Source organism: Bombus affinis, chromosome 2 (genome assembly GCF_024516045.1).
Source record: "Bombus affinis isolate iyBomAffi1 chromosome 2, iyBomAffi1.2, whole genome shotgun sequence".
NCBI classification, from domain to species: Eukaryota; Metazoa; Arthropoda; class Insecta; order Hymenoptera; family Apidae; genus Bombus; species Bombus affinis.
In genome coordinates this window covers 16809141-16825965 of record NC_066345.1, presented here as the reverse complement: position 1 = coordinate 16825965, position 16825 = coordinate 16809141, and the positions used below count along the sequence as shown (strand labels likewise).

The following is a 16825-nucleotide window of genomic DNA, read 5'->3' as shown; positions in this document are numbered from 1 at the left end:
AGGAAGGGCGCGGGGAAGAGGCACGCACGATCGAGAAACGTCCTTATCTGGACGAGGACGACGCGGAAGCGACAAACACGCGAAGGCAGGATCCAACAAGAGTTAGAGGAGGAGAAAACCACCGGGACGAGGCTGCGGAAGGTGCAGCAGGAGGCTGTGGAAGCTGGCTCGAGGGGGGGGGGGGGTAGGATTTGGGGTAGCATTGGTAGAACGGTGGCACGGATATGGGCCAGGTAACCAGGTCACCGCGACTAAGGGCATTGCTTTTGCAACCGCCAACCACCGCCGCGCGCCACCACCGACACCCCGTCACCCCATTCGAGCTGCTCTAACCTTCCCTACCCCTTCCCCTCTGGCCCCTTTTCTTTTTTTCTCCCTTTTCATCGTTCCATCCTTTTCCATGTTTCTCTCTCTCTCTCTCTCTCTCTCTCTCTTTCTCTCTCTCTCTCTTTCTCTCTGTCTCTCTTTCTTCGTTGCTTCCTTCATCGTCACTCGATACACGACGTACGACACGACACGTCGAACAACAGTCGCATCTCTCTGTATCTGCGATAGGCATCTTTGTTCCTCGATGTTGTATCGCTTGACGCATCTCGCGTTTCAGCGGTGCTCTTATTTCTCCTTTTCATTCTTCTCGCGTCTTTTCTGCCGGCGGTCTTTTCGTCGTTTCTCTGGAGAACGAAAAATACTTTCTTTCATTGCACCGAGCTATTCGACAGAGATCCGTCGAGGTTTCTACACGACCGAGGAACTTGCCGCGGGATTCGCGATAGAATTTACCACGGCGTTGCAGCTCCATCGAGGGAACTTTGTCGGTTCGGCGGAAAGGAATCGTTTTCTTTTTACCCTTTGCTTCTCGATATTTCAGCTATCGCAGCTACGAAAAATTGCAAAGATCGCGCACGGCCGCTCTCCGTGCCGCGTGTTCTCCATTTCCCATTCGATCGAGTCCCTTTGCCACCCGCTGGCGATTCTCGCCGCTGATTAATTTCGTTCAAAGGGTGGAGGAAAATTTCGCGCGTAACGTTGCAAGAACAGCAGCGGTGAACCGCCATCACCGGTCGTCGCGAAAATCGCAGGAATTTCGAAGATCGAAAGGCGGACGACTCGTTGACGTTTCAGGTTTGCAGGAATTACTCGTTCCGTGCATTCGCCCCCGTGCGATCTGTACATTCGCCGTTTCCCTTTTCTTCTTCTCCGCTCGCTTTCGCAGGTAATTAATCCGGCGCACTCGTGGCACTCGTGGGCCGAAAAGCTCGTTCACGAGCCAAGTGCGGCGTAAACGAGAAACACCGGAACCGAGGGTACGGTTTCCGGTTGCACGAGCATCGTTTGAAAATTTCCCAACGGGGAAATTAGCACGTACGCCAGGTCAAGCCGAAGATACCTCGTGCCAGTGGTGTCACGGTCGTCGCGATCGAGGCTTCGTTCGTCGCGAGACGCTGTCCGATCCTTAGGATCGGCGATGAAATCGTTAGTTAAATTACCCAGTTACGTGAAACGAAACACAGCGCGGTGGCGTTTTTTCTAGAAAAAAGAAAAAAGAAAGAATCGTTGGCGCAAAGAGCATTACTAATTTCAAGCCTCTCGTCTTTGATCTCGACGGCCTGACCGAGACAAAGGATCACTCCGGCGTATTCCGAAAGAGGGATAAAATTAATGTCACGGATCCGGGGTGAACAATGACAGGCGGAATTACGGGTCGTTGTATGCGCTGTACGTGCATACACGCGTACACAGCCGCGCGTCGGAATATACGACCACACGGATACTCGTACGATATACACACGTAGACCTCTGGCTGCGCGCTATCTGTCGTTCGTATCGAAGAGAAAGAAAAGTAGAGCGAGAAGAAAGCAGGTTCGGCGTCGATGTACGTTAGTCTGGGTGAAAAGAAACAAAATACGCGGTCCATCGCGACCGATGAAACGTATACGGTCGTGCGAACAAAACGCACCATTCCCACCGACTATATCCGATTTCCCATTTCTTTGCTCCTCTTTCTCTTTCCAGTCCGACCGTGAATCGGAAACGTTTATACGTGGTTGCTGTTTCGCTCGTTATTCGGGTTAAGAACCATCTGGTCGATCTGACGAGAAGGGAGAAAGGGAAAAAGAGTGACAAAGAAAAGGAGAGAAATTTAGTCGCCGGGAAAAAGACAGAAGATGAGAAGATCGGATAGGAACGAAGCGGAACGTACCCGCGCAGGTTGCGACTCGCCTCGTAACCGCGAACGCATCGGCGTCGAAGAGAATTCCGCGGAAGGAAATCGGAAAACGACGTATTGTTTGAAAGCTGCGCTTCGTTATAGCGATCTAATTGTAAGCGAAAGAAGGGTAGGGTCGGCCGATCGGGAGGGGGGGATGAGTCGACAGAGCACGAGGTGGGGGAAGTCTGATCGGCGAGCGACGAGACACGAAGCGGGAAAAGGGACAGGGTGGACGAGACGGCTGAGATGGGAGACAGAGGGACGGGGTTGCGGGTGGAGCGAGTGGAAGACGAGCAGCACGAGCCTGGGTTGGCAGAGGGACGAAAGGAAGGACGTAGCCCGGAGGGGAGGGTACCGTATCTGCCTAGCTCGAACGTAGATACTCGACAGAGGCTGGAGAGAATTGGGTCAACCAACTTGGAGTGCGTACTTCAGGTGTAGCTACCTATCCGCCGATCTATCGTCCTAGCGTTCTCGGCTATTCCTTTCGCATTTCTCGCCGAGCAATCTTTGCCCTTTCTTTTCTCGTTAATCGTGCGGCCAACTGCCGTTGCTGGAAGAACGGTCTTCCTTCTGCCAGTCTGTCTCCGGACCAGACAAAAGCTAACTCGTGGAGGGTATTCGCAGATTACGTTTCTCAGCCGATTCGTAGAACTCTTCAGGAAGCACCGGCATCCCGGTTAATCCGGAACATGGTTCCGTTCGAACGCAGTTATCGACCACTCGTTCGTTTTCGATAGAAAAAGAACGAAAGGAAAAGGTGGCATTTGCGCGAACAAAGTCCAACTCCGACAAATTTCGATCGTATTGGCTTGGCAGCTAAGTGATTGCGGATTTTGTCATTAGGTGGTATCGACAAAGTTCGCAATCACTTAGTTGCCAAGCCAATAGTTTGTGTTACATCGTATCGTATTATACGTTGCCAACTTGATTCGGCAGCCAGATTCGGCAGGCAGATTCCAACGCACCGTTGTATCTCTGGTCGCGCGAACGGTTGCGAATGAAAAACGATGCAACGACCGTTAAATCGTGTTAACGCGCGTACCGCGCGTGTCGTACGTACCGTGTGACCGTACGCTTTCGCCACGGTGAAATTCATATTTTCCAATTGAGACGCGTGGTTGCGTGGCGCGTTCCTTTGCCACTAGCAATTAGCGGAAAAGCGACTTTATCGCGACAGGGATTGATCGTAAGATTCGAACCATTAACGAGCCGATTTTGACGGCGAAAAGGAGCGAGTGGGATCTCCGAGGATTAATCGCGCGCGGATATCTCGATTGGTCGGAGATTCGGTAGAAACCAGGGCAGAGGCAGTTACGCCGAGGTCGTTGCTTTTCGTAGATTTGTTCCGGGTCGCTCGTTTTCGTATGGCAGCGGCCGCACAGCTGGACTTGCCGGGCAAAGCACGAGCCAAGGTTACGTGAAACGCGTAGCCCGTTTCACGCTCCTGTATCACCGGGATACCGACCAGCGCTTCTTTCAGCTGTGTACACGAAATACTTAATAAAGCGGAGCGACGAGACGAGAAGCAGGATAACGAATACGGATAGAGAGAACAGCCGGGGATAAGTCGCCGTGGCGAATAAAAGGGTTTTCCTGCAACCAGAGCGTAATTATAACGCGCTCTTAGAGGATGCGCAGAAAGTGTAATATTTAAAGTAGGTCAGCCACTGACCCGTCTTATTGCCTGCTCTGACCTCCGATCGTCGCAAATAGAAGTCCGAAAACGGAGCGTAGAAACGAGAAGAGAGCGATAACATATTTTTTGGTTGCACATCGTGCAAACGTGTTTTCTCTTTCTAGCGGCCGACCGCAATTCGTCGATCCATCGCGTTCTAACGCAGACTAAACGGATGGTTTGTGGTTGCAGGAAGCGTATAGGAAATGGGTGTGCAGCTCCCTGGTGCCTTACTTTGCTCATGGGGAACCACAGGACTTGAATGGCTCCAACGACTGGGCCGGAAGCAGACTTAGGCCCTGTCGGTCCTTTTGCCAATCCGTGGAGCAACGTTGTCCCTACTTACTTCCGGGTGATCGTGCTCCGGCGTATCCCACGCAATACGCCGGCGAACCCACTTTTCTTTGCAGAGGTAACTCTTTGGTCGTAGATGACGATCCGCCTGTATTTTATCACCATCTTCTTATCGCTTGTCGTCCCTCTTGTCGTCCTCTATCGAACCACGCACCACATCGCACAAGGGTAATAGCATTTTTGGCACCCTGTTAATCCTCTTGAAAGTCGTCCGACCAAATGACCGATTTCGAAAGGCGGATGATCCTGTGACGAAACGCGTGGTTGGTTCGAAGGAACACGCGAGACGTGGCACTTGTAAAGCAAAATGATTTCAGATCCGAATATCCCCGAGACCGGAGAGCAAGCCGCGAGGGCATTGCACAGCAGCGAAGAGAACGAGTGCTGCTTTCATGCGTGTTCCGAGGAGTTACCAGGATCGGGTATTTGCGCGAATTGCACGAACAAGGAACCACGGAGACGCGGGAACAACCACGATCCTCCAACGGCACCCCGTTGCGAGATTAATCCCATTCAACCGGCTTCCACAGGTACGTACGTTCTATCGTCTTTCTTTACCGTTGATTTCTTTACGACGCTTCGATTCTCCGGTTGAAAGAAAACGCGTGGATACATACCGTTGCCGAAGAACAGCGATGGTTGGATCGCGATTCCTCGCGCTACGAATAGCGATATCGTCAGACGTCCGGATGGCTCGAGCCTCGTTACTTTCCTTCGTACGTTCGTTTCTTTACCGCGTAGAAACATGGAAAGATGTGGCGTATCGTACGTTGGATCGGACGTAAGACAAAGGTTCTGCGTTTTTTGTTTCGACCAGGTGGAGGATACGAAGAATCGGGATTCACGGACAGCAGCCTGGAGCGCGAACAGAGACACGACTCGTCCACTTACTCCGCAGCTGCGTCGATTTCGAGTACGGGGCGGCAACAGGGAACGTTGGTGTGCGGAACCGGCGATGGTGTCGACTCGATCGCCAGCGTTTCCTCCTCCGATCGATCGGCAGCCTCGATCCTTCCGCAACTCATCTGGCTATGCTCCGTTTTAACCAGCATCCTTAGCAACGTTCGAACGATTCCCGTCCTCTGGATCGCCAAGATCCTTCTGTGGCCGATCGTGCCGCTCGATGGCAACGAGGGTAGCGACGATCGCGATCACCGTGGTGATCGTTGCGCTAGCGAATCAAAGTCGAAGAAAACGAGCGGCCTGATAGATATCGTCGTCTGGTTGCGCCGTTGCTTTCGCGGCAACTACGTCGGCGCGCGTTACGATGCGAACCGGTTGTTGGAAAAGTGGCTGGTGATCGAACGTCGATGCCGAAGCTGGTGGTGTCGCTGTTGGTACTGGTGGTGGTGGAGATGGCGAAAAATATCATCGGCGAGCGCTCGTGTCCGATGGAAATTTCGACCTCGACGGCCGCGTGGGAAAAGTCGTTTCGGTCGATTCGTCGACACGCGTCATCCTTCGACTATCGGTGCTACGCTAATTCGTATCGTTGCAACCGCCGCCACCACCGCCACAACCATCGCCACAGCCATCGCCACTACCATCATCGTCACCTTTCCAACCACCGTCGTCACCACCATCCCCACCACCATCACCACCACCACCACCGTCGTGAAAAACGAATCCTTTTTCCATTTACGAAAGACGTATCGTGATTCGTTGTACGAGCGTTGGATCCAGTGTTTCCTCGTCGATTCGTTCACGGTAAAGTGCCTATGGCGACGATGGTGCTGGCGGTGGTGGTGGTTGCACCGATGGTGGCGATCACGAGAAACGCATTACGGCGGATTTGTCGGAATGGCAATATCGCTCGACAGAAAGCATCGTTTTCGTGGTTTCCGGCGTGATCGAGACGAAGCGGCCAATCGAAAAAGCAAAGAAAGAAGAAGGGGAATAAGAAGGAGAAGGAGGAGAAAGAGGAGAAGACGGAGCAGAGAGGCTTTAGAAGTTTCCGAACAGTGGACTCGATCCCCTTCGCCTGGAAAGCGACATTTGAAATTATTCTCGAGGAAAAAGGACCCACCATAGAGCAGTTCGTTTACGCAAAAGCGTGAAACACAGGTTTTTTCTATCGGTATATCCAGAGCTCTGTCGGGAAGTACCAAATTGGCCGTACCTTTCTCGATTTTTAACTCTCGAGAGATCCAACGTATTCGAGCGAAGCACGCATCGCGCAACCACTGGAATCCGAGAGACAGCGTACAAGCAAGTGTGGCAGACGAGCGTTAGGAAGCGGAGAGAAGAAAACGCGAAACGTTCAAAGTACGTACGTACGGAGATGAAAAATACATGGAACAGAGTGTGAGAAGGATCGGGAGGAAAACCGGTGCGACGTAATTTTCCGAAAATGTGTACACATGGAAGAATAGGGGAAAGGAGAAATGGGGAGAAATCCGGGTATCGAAGAGCCAACAAACACGTCGACGTCTACAGTTCGGACGTGAGGACAAAAGGACGTGAAACAAAACGATGAAATCGTAACGTCTGTCGCTAATAATAATAATATTAATAATAATAATAATAATAATCATAAGAATAATAATAATAGTAATAATAGTAATAATAATAATAATAATAATAATAATAGTAATAACAATAATAATAAAAACAACAATAACAACAAGAACAACAATACACAACAATAATTAATTAATTAAAATATTAACGAGGATATCGACGACAATGACAGAGACGATGACTGCGACGGTAATTGCAACGACGACTATGACGCCGACGTTTCGACGATAACGATGGAGACGGCGCCGACGATGACGACGACGACGACGACGACAACGACGACGACGACGACGACGAGGACGAGGACGACGACAACGACGACGACGACGATGATGAAAACGATGATACGAAAACGATAACGATAATGATAACGATAAAATGGTGACAAAGGACAATGAATAAATAATAGTTTACGGATAATAAAGTAAATGATAACGATTAAATAACGAGATAAGGATAAAAGGTGGGGATAATACAATGGAGTAACGTTAACGTTAACGATAGAATGATTACGATTACAGTTATTGTTACACGTTCGATGCGTCGTATGCATTCGAATTTAACGAAAAGAACACGCACATATACATTGAACACACGGAACCAGCACGTACACACAGATGATTCGTTATTTCGCGAGGAGATAAAAAGCAAGAAAGAGCGAGCGTAGAGGGGAAGAAGTAGGGGAAGAAGGGGAAGAAGAAGTAGTATAGCGAAGCGAGAACAGCGTACGAAAGAGGAAGAGCGAATACGAGAGAGCGTGAAAAAACGGTGAGTCTCGGGAACGCTAGAGGCGAGAAGATGCAGGCACACGTTCTCGTATAAGCCGTTAACGATTAACGAGACATTTAAAAAAACACAAAAAAAAGACGTAGGTAGATAGTACTTCGGTCGTGAGACAGAAAATTGGAGAGCATGTACGAAACGCGCGAATCGCGATTCGAGCAACTCGACTGCCGAATCGATACGAGAAGAGAATTATACGACGGTAGAACCGGTAACGGTTAGCACACGGAGATAAATAAACACGATGTTATCGAGGTATAAATATGTGTTCGTTTAGACATTACGATAAATAAGTATTTCATTAATATAGACGTGTAACGATATAAATTAAAAGAGAGAAAAGAGAGAGAGGAAGGGCGCGAGTGTATATGCGTACGGTTGTGAGTTGGAGAGAGGAAGAGAGAGAAGAGGTGCGAGATGAGGGGAGAAGCAAAACGATAGAGTAAACGAAAAGTAGAAAATAAGAAGAAAAAAAAATTGCAAGAGAAGCTAGAGAACATACGTTGACTAGAAAAAGAAAAAAAAAATAAAACGTAGAAAACTGATGAATTTTTTATAGAGGAATATTCTAAAGAGATATTATGAAAATAGTGGTATAAAGGGAAAAAAAATTTGTTTTTCACGTTCTTTCCTGCACAGTGTACGTGGCTTCGAATTTTTCTTTTTCTTTTTTTTTTCGAAAACGTTGAACGTCACACACAGGATATTAACGCGTTACGAAATAGCACGTGCGTAGAAGAAAAGTCTACGAAATCGATCATTTAAAGGAGAATTAAACGACACCTACCCGAAAAATAATTACTTTTTTCATTGTCCTTGGACTTTTAGCGGTAGATGGAGACACGAGAATAAGATTATTCACGTGCTAGCGTTACCATCTTCTTCGAATCACGAAACTCGCTTGCACATACCGCGAAACACCATGACAGAATTTCAGAGGGGACGCGTTTCGTTTCAGCGTGTGGATCGTTTAAAACAGGTGAAATCGACAAAGTATATTTGGAAAGACGAAGGGTCGTTCGTCTAGCGGACGATTTCACGCTGAAATGTAAACATCTGAACGCGCGTTGAAAACGTGGGATCTCGAAGACGCGAGGGTGATCGAACGAAGCCACGAGAGCCACTATGCGGAGAAAGAAAGCAAGAGCGAGACAAACACGGAGCGAAGAGAAGAATCGTCGTCATCGTTGTGTCGTAAAATTGCAAGAGATCGTGCACAAGAAAAGCATGTCTTATACACGTACTTACACGCGTAATAGAGGTACACGCATATACATACGTGCAGCGTACACGGAAATAAGAAATGCATGCGCGGAGATAAGAAGAACAGACACTGTGTCCCGCGTGTGCATTCATTACGTTGTTAAACATTGTCCAATACATAATTGTTACTAACGTACATTTATAAGATGAACGAAGAGAGTAACGAAACAGAGAGAGAGAGAGAGAGAGAGAGAGAGAGAGAGAGAGAGAGAGGGAGAGCCTGTGTACGAGTGTTACAAGGAGAGACAGAGTGCGAAAGACAGCGCGAATGAGAAGAGGGACGAAGAAACGAGTGAAAGTGTGAGAGGAAGGAAACGACTGCAAGCCGAAATTAACAAAGGTATGGCCAATGCACGGGAAAAAAGACATATAAATATTATAAATATATAAATAGATATTACGCGAAAGAATTGCCAATGGGGGAGAGAGAGAGAAAGAGAGAGTGAGTGAGAGTGTGTGTGTGAGAGAGAGAGAAAGAACAGAGAAAATAAAACCACGTAGATGAAACGGTCTTAAAAAACACGATTGCTCGACTATATGTAAATATATGTATTTACATGTATATGTATATATGTAAAGTTTACGTGTATACATATGTATGTACGTTGTGTGGGTGTGTAAACGCACATGTGAACGTCCATGTATGCGCACACATGTAAACATATATACACCTGTTCGTGTATGTATGGGAACTAGCGAGAGACAAAGAAAAATACTAGCGGTGCGACGTATGCGTGTGCCGAGAGCGAAAAATAACTAGCGAGAATCTGGCTATCCGCGACTGCTTTCCGTGCAATTTTTGCGGTTGAACGAAACAGTGGAAAAGAAAAAGAAAAAAAGAAATGATATGTATAGCGGAGTATGCGAAAAGGGAAGCGTATGGCCCATAACGATCGAACATCGACGAAACGACGGTCAACGGAGAGGGGAAGGCTGCTAGACGCGGTGTAGACTTTAAGGCGATTAATTTCCGGTGAGGAGCGAGAGGATGAAACGCACAATACGCAGACGCAATTACACGAGTTACAGTTTTTCGCTTAAACGACAGACGAGTCCGTCAAACGGTAACCGGAGCAATAACTTGAAACGCGTTGAAATGGCAATTCTGTCGAATACGATCGCCGTGACGTTGTGCCTGAGCGAAAGACGGGAATAAGGAAAAAGAAAAAAGAAAAAGAAAGAAAGGAAAAAGAAAAGAAAGGAAACAACAAGGTGAAAGAAAGTTCGTCCGTGTTGGATGGTTAAGAGACACGGGTGTACGCGCAGCCGTCTCCGTGCGTACACACTCCGTACGTACGAACGATGACGAGTGGAGAAGAAAAATTGAAACGGCCGAGAGGAACGCAAAGCGATAGCCAGCGCCATAAGTGATCTATTCTTTCTTCCTAGGCTGCCGCCATCTAGCCCAAATTAGTTTCGGCGAAGAGACATTGGTCGTAAGAATGGTTCAGCCTGACACGAACCACGAACCATTGAATCGTAAACGCGCGTGACTCGTCGGTGACGGGTGCGCGAGGTACGCGCAATTACGCTCTATCGATTCGTAAATACGCGCGCATCTACGCGTACGCGCTTCAACGTAAACATAACCAAAACGGATAAATCGATTTTAAAGGAAGACGCAGGTATTACGTTAACGCGTTAATCGTCAGGCTGGCTGACTTTTAATTCGCGCACGATCTATCTTACTTGGAAAGCGACGATCTCTGAAACAGACTAATTTAACGTAGGGTTTTAACGATAAACGTTTCAGGAATTTGCCGGAACCACGATTAACGCGTTAAAATTTATCCAACTCTCGTAGATCTACTCTCGCGAGCTTCGCTCTTTTCGTTATTTTATCTCTTCTCTTTCTATCGGTTCGACTCGTCTCAATTTTCTTGTCGATCATGCCTCGTCGATCGACTTCCGGTCGATATTACTTCTCTCTATCAACCGCGTTTCGCATCTTCGAGAAACGATAAACCATAAATCGGTACCAACGCCGAAATGTTTATCGTTCTGAACTTTATCGTTCTCGTAGATCGCGTCTTGCTCGTTCGTTCGTTCGTTCGTTCGTTCGTTCGTTTAGAAAATGATAAGCAATGTTCTTGGACCATTAACGAAGGGAAAAATCGACGGAGTAATAAGAATATTTTCGCATCGTTGATTCCGATATAATTTTTTTATAGATTATACTAAGAAGCAGCGAAAGCAAGTGCGTGGCGATAGGAAGAATGGGTAAGGAAGCATCTCGTGCCAAGTACACGAAATCCTTTCCTAACAGCGTATATCCGCGTTCACTGACCAAAGCTCAGCTGCGTTTCGAACGTTCTTTCGATGTTCTCGTTTCTAAAGAGTCTTTAGAGACGCGGTCGCATTTACGTTCCGATCGATCCGAAACTCCGCTCGAATCCGAGGAGCTCTCTGCGGTGCTTCCTCTTTTGTCCATCTCCTCCCTCTTTTTTTCCGCTATTCGCTCTCGAAAAGAAGCAATCGATGAACGGCGATTCTGTCTCTTGTTTGGAATTCTCAATCGCGAATCGATAACAACCGTCACGCCCATTCGCGATATCGCGGTGCTAATGCGCCTAACGCGCTTCCTTACGAGAAACTACTCGTTTCTCGAAACCCGTGAACCTTCGTTGTCGAGATCGTAGACGCGGATTTCTCGACGAATCCGTCATCTTTTGTTTCAAGGGGAAATTCGTTTCTCGCGAACGTCATGCGGACGCTGCACGCGAATATTGTTTTCACCTACAAAGGGAAAATAATAAGGTGCGAATGGGTGGAAGCACGATAATATCGTTACAGAGGTAAAAGGCCCGTGCTTCGAGCTAGATCGTTCCTTTGATCTTCCACATTTTTACCACTGTTACTGAAAATTCATTCCGACCTTTTTCACTCCCGTCTTATCATTCTCCTCTTTCCTTCTTCTTTCACCTTCTTTTCGTTTTGTCCGCGTCACCTCGCGAGATCGACGACGAGACGCGAAAACGACCGTGGTCCCAGGAATCCGTACCCATCTGACTGCAGCAAGTTGTTCGTAAAAGAATTCAGAAATTTCCCTATCCCCGTGCGATCCTCGTAACAAATTCATTGAAAATTTTCTTTGTCCTTTTCCTACTGTTTCTTATCGTATCCTATCGTTCGTCTTCTCCTTCGTTTCTCTCTGTCTGTCTATCTATCGTCTGTCTTAGTAAAAAGAAAAAGAGCATATCGCACGACAAGACCAAAGATCAAAAAACGAGCAAAGGACAGTCGGAAAATCGCACAATGCTGACCCATGGTATCAGGATCAAGGTAAAAACACTCGTTCGATCGTTCGATCGTCGATGAGAGACATTTAGCTAATACCGCAAATTCGCTAGTTTTACAGAAATGTTTCGATCATTCGCAGCGTTGCTTCTCTTCTTTTTCTTCTTCTTCTTCTTCTTCTTCTTCTTCTTCTTCAGCCTTGCACGCTGTTAACGCTTTAAATTAAAGAAATCGAGAATAACATGACGTGAAAGGGCAGGTGTACGGTGACGCTTCGCGTGTATCCGAATCGTAGAACACGAAGAAAAAGAAAAAGGAGATGGACAACAGCTGGCTATCAGCCGTCGAGAGAGAAGTTTTGGGTGAGGACTAGTTTGAGCGGTGCTCGAGTTTCGACGAGGAGGCAAACCATGGACACGATGATAAGATGAAAAAAGGTGAGAGAGAGAGGGAGAGAGAGAGGGGGGAGAGAGGGAGAGAGAGAGACTGAGAGTACTGCCATATAAAATTAGCGAGAGAAAAAGTTGAAGCAAGAGAGTGTCGAAGAAATAGGGTTGGAACGGTGAAGGGATAGAACACGTGGGTGTGTGTACGTGTGCGTGTACGTGCATACAATGTGTGCGTGACAGAGGGAGAGAGGCAAGAGGCGCGGACTACGTATTGATTTCGCAAGTCTCCCAACATAGAGCGTTTGCATAAAACAGGCCAGCAGCCTGTCGACGTCGACGTCGACGTTTACGTAGTCACAGTCGTGGTGGTTTCGTAACCGGGAACGTTTGCCCGTTTCTTCTTTTTCTCCTTTTTCTTTTTCTTTCTCTTTCTTCGATTATCGTTTCTCTTGTTATCGCAACTTATACCTACGGCCGCCTATGAAACAAAGTTTAACCGAGACGACCCACCGGTACGAAAGTACGACGACGAATTAAACTACCGATTTGTTCGTAAAACATCTCGTTGCGCAACTTCCGATCTAGTCGATGTAAATTTCACGGCCGAAACAAGCACATCGGAAGCGTTTTTCTTCCTTTTTTTTTTTTTTTCTTTGTTCCAGAACAAATCTGAACGAATTCCTTCTCGTATCGTCGAGAATCTTCCAATGATTTTTTTGGTAATTTTGTCATTTGCTGCTTCCCGCCTCCCCCCTCCCCCCAGTCGCCCCCCTCCACTACCGTCTCTCTCTTGCTCGCTCGTTTGCCCACTCAACTGCTTTATTCGCACGAAATAAGTTTGAAATGTAAGCGATTCACGATCCACGTTCTTTGCGGATAAATCCCCCACGCCCTCCCCCTCCAAAAAAAAAATCCGGCCTCAGGTTTCGATCGTTTAGCCTGGCATTTCTTTGAAAAGAACTCGATCGTTTGCGCGACCTTCGATCGACCGGAAGTCTGTCACAATTTATTGCGAAACGAACGAATTATATAAAAAATCAAGTACGAGCATATACAAGCATGAATGCGTGCATGCAAGAGCGAACGAAAAATATGAGAGAGAGAGAGAGAGAGAGAGAGAGAGAGAGAGAGAGAGAGGGAGAGAGAGAAAGTTAAAAGAGCCACTGCCTTAGCGACAGCAGGATTTGTGCTAGAAACAAGGCCTTAGAAAGTAACAAACCAGAAACATAATTAGAATTAAGTAAGTCTGTTGTTGTTAACCAAAAAAAAGAGAAAAAGATAACGGTACTTAGAGAAATCAGGAGGACAAAAATGTTGAACGTATTGTAAAACTAATTAGCAGTTGTATTTAAGCGCGTAACGTAAATATATACTTAACCCCTCGTGCCCGCAATTAAATAGGCGTATTAACGCATAGTTTTATGTAGGATTATTAAACGTCGCTTGTCGCATACGAAGATAGAGAATACGAAAGGGCGGGAAGCGAGATGGAAAACAGAGGAGATCGGTGATAAAAAAAAAAAAAAAAAGAGAGGGAGAGGAAGGAGGAAAATGGAAAAGGAAGGGCGAACACGGAATGAGAAAAGGAAAACGAGGAAACGGTGAGAAGAACGCGTCGCTTTTATTATACGAGTATCGGTACTCGCGAAATTCTTTGTCTTTCTCTTTGACTTTGTTTTCTGCTCTTGCCTTACGAAAACAACAAAATAAAACGAAACGAAATGAAATGAAACGAAGCGAAGGAAAGAGAGGAAAACAGGACGCGCGCCGATCGTGGATGCGCGTATCGGCCACGATACCAGAGGAGAGAATCGTCGAACGGACGACATGTTCGATGGAGGAAAATGAGATTTCCGATAGCGTGTCGCACTCAAAACTACCACTTTAAATCCGATGTTAGCGTAGCGTACGTATCGTAAGCTGTCGACATTTATACTATGAACTATGAGTAATTGTAGCGATCATTGTGAACATAGTTAATAGTATAGATTAGTTAACCGCACTAATTGTACCGAAAAGTGGATTACATTTAATTCCGAAAATAATTATCGAAGTCTACTTCAATAACGCGTACTTACGTTGTACGCGAATCAAGCCGAGTTAAACGAACGAAAGAGTGACTAACGGACAAAAGTGAAGAAGAATGACGATGTGAGATAAATGTGTGTGTGAGAAAGTACGTTTGAGAGCGTGTGTGTAAATGAAAAAGTGGGAAAAGAAAAGAATTTGGCGAAGGGGAAAAGGAAGCAACGTGAAATTCAACGATGGATAAGAATCGAATGTATTCTCGAAGTGAAGGAAGAAATAGAAAGAATTAGACAAATTGCGGGCGCAAATGGCCGTGCATGCATGGACTGGTGCGTGTATATTCGATCTGGCGTGTGTTTCTTCAAAATGCGTCGCGGAAATAAAACGAATCTACGAAATCGTGATAGTCGACATAACCTCTGAAACGGCGACTCGGCGCAAACCGAGTAACAAGCATCTTTGAGTATATTTGCCTATTTTCGGTATCCGCGATCGTTGTGCGGCCACCTACGTACGATGAAAATCACGTGCAAGTACACGTACACGTACACGTATACCACGTATGCGATACGATTTAATTATCAAAAATATGGTTGTTTTGAACCCACTGATCAGCCTACACGATAATTTACCCTGAGATCTCAAGATATCGGATTGCAACGTCCTTTTTCAAATATTTGCCCCGCGAAACAGCGACCATTGAAATGCGATCAATTATCCGTTAACTAATTAGGTTATTGATTTGATCTAGTTTCTAGAGTCTACTACTGGTAATAGCTTCCTCGTACACGTGACCTACACACTATACATTCGTGCACGCGAACACGTGCCACGTTGGACTGTACCATTCAATGACGCGCACAAAAATCGAGATTCGATCAACTTTCTTCTGTCAAGTCTAATGGAATTTTTCCTAAAACTCGATCTTCGTTTCTCCGATTATTTTACGACGAAATGTTAAAATGTATCGACGCCATTTTCCTCGCACGATACATCTCAAAGATCGTCGACTCATCGAATTCGGCGATACGATCAAAGCGATATCTCTAACCTCTGATTTATCGACTAACTCTCTTAAAGTTTGTTCTCTCGACGTGGAAAGAACATCGTGGGCGAAACCTCGACGTTCGTTTACATTTGTTAGCGCAGCGTTGCTTTATACCAGTGAGAAAATCGTGCAGATTTTTATTCCTTTCGTGAAACGAAGACAAATCTTTATCTAGGAAGGACTTTCACTTTGGTGTATAGCTCTTCCTTGGCGATAACGCACGATCTTGAGATGTACGCGCGGGTGAGTGTGCGTGCGTGTATGAGAAATAAAAAGAAAGGAAGTTGCATCGAAAATACAAGTACAAAGTGCACAGGTAACGGAAAAATTAAAGCTGCCGTCTTAGTCCACGAGCGAAACGAGATCACGAAGCTTTCTTTCGTAATCTTTATCGCCTTTTCTTTCTTTCTTCGATCTCTTCGTTTACTACCTAGCAATTCTCGCAACAAATCACTGCTTGTTCGTCGGTTGCTCTAACTTCCGGAATTCGACTTTCAAATGCGAAGCTACGTTTTTAATTCTAATCGAATGTCAATAGGAAACAGTGTAAGCAGTCAAATCGCTGTTTTGTAGATCACAGGAAAGAAAAAACCGGCGTTAAGAAACGTATCTTACGATACTTACGGTATATATATATATAGTATACTATATATACGCTATATATATATATACTATATATATAGGAAAAGAACGCGTTATCCTAATAACAACCGATTCTGGCAACGCTACGCATTTTGGAGACTTATTAACGTGGTCATAGAAATTTGCAAGTTTCTGATTCTTGTGCTGCACGGGGAATATACTACGAGACATATAAGCATTTATAAAATACGCAAGAAATGCGCAAAACGAAGAACTAACAGCCCTATAAGATGAATAAATCTGTAATTTAAGAGCGAACGCGCGAACGAAGGAACAAAAGAAAGAAAAGAGAGGAAGATGAGGTAAATACGAATGTAAGTGAGAGAAGATCGTGCGCGTGGTATGCATATGCGTATGTATGGGCGTGCAAGCAGCAGAGAGAAAGGAACTTCGCAAAAGAGAAACATTAGAGTTCCGTCTTTGAGTGTTGAAGAATGTTCATTTGTAATTGTTTAAATCTAACGAGAAATGTACTGTAAAACTATAAGTACTATAGGCACTAAAAATATATCATTTGTTGACATGAAAAAATAAAAAAATGATCCCAGTAATGTAAATTATTCCTGGCACGATGCCGTGCGAACGATCGGCGTGAGTACAAATACACATACGCGCGCATTGCAGTGATGTAAACGTCTTTAGCAACGACGAAAGTTATAAGCGAAAAGAGAACG

The 16825-nt window shown here is 46.0% G+C and overlaps 1 protein-coding gene across 1 annotated transcript in view; it reads left to right on the top strand.

Annotated features, from left to right (window-relative positions):
- Window positions 1–16702, top strand: part of LOC126923387 (uncharacterized) — a 31415-nt gene extending 14713 nt beyond the window's left edge. The window contains exons 2-4 of the mRNA XM_050736786.1: window positions 4080–4299; window positions 4559–4771; window positions 5059–16702. Of these exons, the coding sequence (XP_050592743.1) occupies window positions 4080–4299; window positions 4559–4771; window positions 5059–6272 (1647 nt within the window). The 3' untranslated portion in view covers window positions 6273–16702. The remainder of the gene's footprint in view (window positions 1–4079; window positions 4300–4558; window positions 4772–5058) is intronic.
- The last annotated feature ends 123 nt before the right edge of the window (window positions 16703–16825 follow it).